The sequence below is a fragment of the Notolepis coatsorum genome (assembly GCF_963971535.1).
Source record: "Notolepis coatsorum genome assembly, chromosome: 3".
Classification (NCBI taxonomy): domain Eukaryota; kingdom Metazoa; phylum Chordata; class Actinopteri; order Aulopiformes; family Paralepididae; genus Notolepis; species Notolepis coatsorum.
The window spans coordinates 57,254,794-57,261,973 of NC_140167.1; the positions used below are offsets into that span (position 1 = coordinate 57,254,794).

At 43.8% G+C, this 7,180-nt stretch overlaps 1 protein-coding gene across 1 annotated transcript in view; it reads right to left on the reverse strand.

Moving 5' to 3' along the window:
• usp40 (ubiquitin specific peptidase 40) overlaps positions 1-4,631 on the reverse strand; it is a 58,416-nt gene extending 53,785 nt beyond the window's left edge. Inside the window, exons 1-3 of the mRNA XM_084309987.1 lie at positions 3,953-4,631; positions 3,224-3,291; positions 2,099-2,212 (exon numbers count right to left, since the gene is read on the reverse strand). Coding sequence (XP_084166113.1) covers positions 2,099-2,212; positions 3,224-3,291; positions 3,953-4,145 — 375 coding nt within the window. The 5' untranslated portion in view covers positions 4,146-4,631. The remainder of the gene's footprint in view (positions 1-2,098; positions 2,213-3,223; positions 3,292-3,952) is intronic.
• Between the last annotated feature and the right edge of the window lie 2,549 nt (positions 4,632-7,180).

Consider the following 7,180-nt stretch of genomic DNA (forward strand, 5'->3'; position numbering starts at 1 on the left):
AACGAGGCTGCTGAGAGCTGTCGCGCGGAAATAGGCTGTCTATTGCCATTCTCTAACACAAACTCTAACCTTAACCAGCTCCTTAACAGCGCCTAAACTTAACCGTTCTAACCTTAACCAACTCCGAAACAATGCCTAACCTTAACCTTAACCATGCCTAACCTTAACCATAGAAAGAATATTGCCATTCTCTAACACAAACTCTAACCTTAACCAGCTCCTTAACAGCGCCTAAACTTAACCGTTCTAACCTTAACCAACTCCGAAACAATGCCTAACCTTAACCTTAACCTTAACCATGCCTAACCTTAACCGGCGAAAGAATACACGTTAAAAAAAAAATCACGTTAAAAAAAAAAGATTTGATGGGATTCGAACTCACCAACAACGGACCGCAGGATCGCAGGACCGCTGCTCTGCCAGGTGAGCTATAGCGCCGAATGAGAGTCATGGCGTATTTGGACGGTTACGTAATTCCGTAAGGGCTCCGCGGAGCGTGCCGCGCGGCAGAGAAAGTTGCGCGTCACGTGCCTGTCGGGGCCAATCAGGCCTACCCCGGAAGTCACTTACTGTTGCGGAACAGCTACACGCTTCCTGGTCGCTGCGCACTTACCCCCCACAGTCGGTCTGGGAGAGTGGAGGCTATCACGTGCTTCCTCCGACACACGTCTAGCCAATCAACCGCTTCTTTTCACCTGGCAGCGCGGACTCTCACTGAGAGGGTGTAACGTGTGGAAGGATCACACTACCCCCCTTAGATCCTATCCGCGCTGAGCAGGCGCCCCGACCGAACTGTAGGAGTCGCCGTTTACAACGACCCGGACCCACCCCTCCAGCTTTCCCACCCTCTAATACAGCCAATTGTATTAGTGTGAACGGCCAGCCAAGCTGGTGACAACGCCGGAGCTGTGAGCTGGATTCGAACAGGCGAATCCAGCGTCTCCGGCGTTTGGTGACGAACGCAATCTCCGCTACGCCACCTGACCGCCCTGGATATTTATTTTCAAGCGTTCAACCTTCCTATCTCTGTCCCACTCGCATGCCAAGAGACTCATATATACACACTAGGGATGGGCACGGTTAATTGAATAGTCGACTATTTTAAATTACGTAGGTATACGGGGGGAAATGTGGCAACTGAACTTTCTCACACTTTTATTTTGAAGGCAAAACTGCTACACTGAAAGTGAAACTTGTACTGTGTGCCATGCTGCTGACGGAGATGTGTGATGATGGTTGAGAAGCTACACACTGATGTAAGAGAGGCAGCTGTTAATTGGATGGTGACACTTTTTTCTATACCAGCTCCTGGGGAGGCTTCAGCTTGCTTGCTGACGTTAGCCAGGCAGCTATTTGAGCTCTGGAGCTATATGGGGAGTTATGTTCCCTCTATGAGCTCCTTTAGAGGTTTCAGATGAAAAGCCACAATGGTAGGTTCACTTCACATTACATTTAGTCATTTAGCTGACGCTTGTATCCAAAGCGAGGTTTAGGACAGTAAGAAGGTTAGTGTTATTATTATTTTAAATTATTTTAATTTCATATATTGATTGAAGAAGTGTGTTTTTAGTCATCAGCGAAAGATTGTTCGGGTTTCGGCTGTCCTAACTGTGGAGCAAGTTCTTTACATTGCAATCTATTAATAAAATATGCACTTGAGATTTGTTAACTTGCCAGCTATGTTTGTAGTTGTGAGACGTTAGTAGTTGTGGCTAATGTTAGTAACTAGTGACTGATTGCACTGTAGCAGATTGTTCTGTGTTTTGCATGCATACGCACACAAATTAACCAGAAAAGTTACACCAGAAAAGTTATGATTGGCAAATTAGCTGTTTTCTTGTTCAGTGCACATATTATTTATCCAAGAGGCTGCGACACATTTTGAGCCTGCTCCGTTTGTGTGTGTATGTGTGTGTGGGGGGGGGGGGGGGGGGGGGGGGGTGAATTATGATATCTGGTTAACCAATTTTTCAAATATTCAATCAAATTCAAATATTGACATGCCTTCAAATTCCCATCCCTAACACGCTTAGTCTCCATTTTACACATGCATTTGTGTATCACACACACACACACATGCACATACGCACACACACACCTCACTGTTGTTCCAGCCAAAGCTGTCGGTGAGGTCAGCAGTGGAGGCACTCTGCTGGTCCACTAGCAGCAGACGAGCAAACAGCCTCTGGAGCTCCAGTGGAATCACTCTGACCTGGAGACGACAAGGAGGGTCTGACTGAAGCAATCTAACCAGTTCAACTATTGATGTTAATTGTTACCCCTATCTTTTTGAGTCTACTTTATGAGTTGAAAAAGTTACAATAATTTCACTTCACAGCGTCTGTGCTGCCATGTTTAGTCACTCGTATCCATGGAAATGATGATGAATGCAGCCATAAAGGTATAGTTTATTTCTGCAGAAAAGATAGTCTGAACTCAAAAAGGTTCAGACAAGCTTAAAGGTCCCATATTAAACTCCTTTTCAACAAGTTAATGGGTCTCTGAAGTCCCCAACACAACACTCAGATGATGCATTCTAGCATGCCTCTACTCTGTTTCAGTCTTGTTCTCCACAGGCTGTCTCTGTGCCAGTAACTTTAAACGAGCGTACAGAGGCATCTGGCCTAGGAAATTCGGATAAAACTGTCAAACTACACTAGGCATTCCAGATCAAATATGAATTAAGATCCAGTAATTGCATATCCTATTAATCACCGAAAATGTCAGAAACATATTTTAGTGAACTGTTTACATGACAAAAGAGAAGGTTTATAAGCAAGCCGGCGTTGTGAAAAACCGAGACACAGTAGTCAAGGACCACCCATATGCAATGAGTCAAGTGTATTGTGATTGGTCAGTTCATTCAATCTTTATTTATACTTGATAATACACTGTGTACACAGTTGTTGTCGATGTCGGCTGCAATTCTGAATGGCTTGTTTCAATACGAGGTGTTTGTCACAGCTGAACTGCAGAAACGACTACATGTCACATTTTCTCAGTGTTCTCAGTCAGACATTTACATTAGCAATAGGGGACCTTTAATATTTGGTTATTTGTAATACTATAGGCTATAGCTATACATGCAATTCAAAGTTCTTGCCATATTTTCTTTCAAACTAATTTGGTCACGGAGGTGTGTAAATTGTAAGAATTATAAGGCACTTTGAGCAGAGCCATTTCAGGCTCTGTGTAGGAGTGTGATTCTGACTGCAACACTCACCTTGGCCTCTAGCTTGTCTCTGTCTTCCAGGTATCCTAATTCTTCTGGCCCCAAACTGAACAGCTCCTCTGCAGAGATCAGAGCCAAATGAAGACTACTTAGACCCTGGGGCTATAATGGTAGGCCTTTCACTTGCGGGCCTCGTCTTCTCTCTCATATTGATTTGTTTTATATAGTTAGTTATGTTACTGAAAGTCTTGAATTGATTCATCACTGGTATTCTCTTATCTCCATATTATAAAGATGTACAAATTGTGTTCCAATTGCGAGATAATTCCATACATTATGCAGCGGATGGCAACCCACTGTCATAATCCATTACTGGTATTAGTAAACATACAAAGATTCTATCCCCTTGCAAGCTGATTGATTGATTGATTGATTGATTGATTGATTGATTGATTGATTGAAAACTTTATTAACAGATTGCAGAATGGGTACAGTACAGCCCAATACACATAATGCAGACCAGAGAAAGACTTTCGTCTTGTTTACATCATGGTCCCCCATTTTCAATTAATCATAACATAAATATGACATTTGCTTTGGTCCCCCACTAGCCCCTTACGTGACTGCGATGTGAACCCCAGGCTTGCACATCGCAGTCACGTAAGGGGCTAGTCCCCCACCCGAATCTACGTGCCCCGGTCTGACATGATGATGTGGTCAATCCATAGACTATGTTACAGACTGTAATGGCCAATCAGTCAGCACATCAATGTCACTCACCTCTGAACTCGGGTGTGAACAGTAAAGTCTGGAGCAGAGAGTTGAGGTAACACGTCCCTCCCTGGTTCTTGATGCCGCTGAGGTTGATTCTTCCCCGGGGAGGAGGAGGCTCGTCTCCCCCCTTCGCAACTCTGCCCCCCGAAGGACTGGGAGGAAAACCGTCCTCTTCTTCCTCGAAAAGATTGCCAAACATGATGATGCCTGGCTGTTGTGTGAGTTTTCACTCCCGTTGTAGTTGAAATTATTCAGGACCTCGGTTCCTATTATTCGGTATTTTCGTCGCGTGACGTTCGTCTGAAACGTTGCTATCTCATCTTGGTCTTCCCCAGTTCTCTGTTGACAGTGGCTGGACTGACTCTGAAATAAGAAGACTTCACGGGGCTACACATAGCTTTGATTTAGATGTGTTTTGGAGATATAGCACGCTAGCAAAGTGGTTCAATTTCAATGCGAAATCTGTGCGGCGTGACAGAAGAAATGAAACCAGAGCGAGCTATCGTGGTTTTTCGACCAAATTATATATTGTCCACGTCTAGTAGTAGTCACAAAAAAACCTTCAAACAACAACTTGTGCTTTTTATGCAAGACGGATTCGAACACACGCTTGTTCTGCTTCCCTCTGTCTTAAATGCGATAAGACATGAAACGTAAATAAAAATACCATTGATGAACAGTACGCAGCCATGTTTCTTCCAGGCAGAAAGTAGAGTGGTGAATTGTGGTACTTGTAGTGTGTACCGTGATCTGTGTTGGTTTCATAGTTCCAGAAAACTACATTTCCTACAAGTCTTCTCTTCGCATCCTGTCACTTGTAGTCTTTTGCAAAAATAAAAAATTACAATGTGCCTGGAATCATCAAATAAGTGTAAGAAAGTATCTCGTGTGCGATACATGAAAACCTCTAAACAGTTTATTGTATTTGAAATTCAATAAATTACTGTCCAATCATCTGGCAAACAATTAAAATTATATGCTCATTCTCACAGGAGGATACAACAATAAGAAAATAGCATTCCCTCTTTTGGAATATATGTATTCTTATGTCAAAATATGTATTAATTTATCTGAAAGATGAGGAGCGAAAATCAGACATAGTAAGATTCAGAAATGTAAAGTTATGTTTGAGTTTATGCAAATGACATGTCATCAGCCTGTGACTGCAACTTGTTCCTGTTTGCGGACGACTCAGCCCTGCTGGTCTCTGACAAGAACAAGTTGCAGGTTGAAAAAACCCTCAGCTCGGAACTGGGCAAAATCTGCATATGGCTCGCTGATAACAAACTATCATTACACATAGGCAAAACAGAGTCCATTCTCTTCGGTTCAAATAACAAACTCAGCAAGACCAATGGCTTCTCAGTTGCAGTGGGTGACAATATTGTCACAAGGAAAGATGAAATTACCTACCTGGGTTCCATCCTAGAGGCAAATCTTTCCTGTGACAAAATGGCATCCAATGTAATAAAAAAAAGTCAACCAACGAACTAGATTCTTGTACCGGATCTCCTCTCTGGTAAACAGGCATGCGTTGTTCATGGCACGGGGTACCACTCAGTGGTACCTCACTGAGTATTAAAGATTTGAGCAGAAGCGCGTGCACGCACATGCACGCGCTCGCGAGAACGCGCTGCGCTCGGCTCGGATCGTTGTGTTTACCTGCGGCGCTACCTCGCATTATCATAACAATAGCCGCTATAGGCTGGTGTCTTCAACCAGTCTGGGACTCTTTGTGATGTAAATATGGAACGTCCCAAGTTGCCGCTGCCCACAGAGTGCACCGCCGTCCAAAGGTGAACGACGGCGAACGAAGGGCCAAATCAAAACAGCCGTCAATTCCGAATTGACAACTGTTTTGATTCAACCCCCCACCCACCACCACTCACCCCCGGACAACAACACACTCTGCAAACAGCAGCAACCCGGGACATTCCATATCTACATCACAAACTTCGGGACTGAGTAGATAATTAATTAATCTTCTCTTTATTTTTATTATTTATATTAAAACTGAATCAAACCATAAACAAGGTTGCCTGTTGGGATGTTAGATCCTAATGTGAAAAACTGATTTTATATGTCTGCACTTTATGTGCTCATTTTATGCCTGTCTTAATTCTGTTGTGAAGCACTTTGAGCTGCAGTTTCTGTATGAAAGGCTATACAAACAAAGTGTATTATTGTGCGCGAGGGAACATATGCGCATGCGCGCGGGGCCGCGCGCGCGTGTGCGCGCGGCGTCATTATCCTGCGTGGCGGCTCAGCCCATAATAACAACGCAACGCTGCTGGTAAACAAGAATACCCTGAAGACTCTGGCAGGAGCACTCATTCAAGGGTACTACTACTATGCGTGCACCTCATGGTACCAAAGCACCTCAAAGGCGCTTAAAACAAAATTACAAACATCACAAAACAAACTGGTCAGACTACTACTTGACCTTACCCCCAGAACCCACCTCACCCCTGCCCACTTCGACAACCTAGGATGGCTTAGAGTAGACGACAGAGTACAGCAACTTGCAATGGGCCTGGTCTACAAGATACACTATACGACTAAGGTACCCATGTACATGTCAAAATACTTCCCAAAGGTCAGTGAATACCACAACCACTACACCAGAGGAAGCTCAACAAATCATGTTAAACCCAGATTCGGCTCAAACAAGGGACTAAATACGTTTCGCAATTATGCCACATCAATGTGGAACGCCCTACCCAAAGCTGTAAAGGAATGTGAATCCCTACCCACATTCAAAACCGTTCTTAAAGAGCACCTACGGGAGGCTGCAATTCGAAACTGGCCACCGTAAATGCCCAAAACCCCCACCACCTCCTAATAGACAGTCTCCTCCCCACCGCATGTATATATTCCCTCCCCGCCGTATGTATATCTCTCTCCCACCCACCCACCCCCTCCTAATGTTCAGTCCCCTCCCCATCATATGTATATACTCTGACAGGATCTAGGGGTAACAGTACTGTATATTTGAATACCGTTTATGTCACAAATGTATCAGTACTAAATACCTATGCCATAAATGTCATGTATGTTGTGTATGTCATAAATGTCTATATGAATTGAAAATGGGGGACCCTGATGGAAACAAGACAAACGTCTTTCTCAGGTCTGCATCCCCTTAACAATTGTGTGTATTGAGCCGTACTGTATTGTACCCATTCTGCAATCTGTTAAATAAAGTTTTCATTCATTCATTCATTCATTCATTCA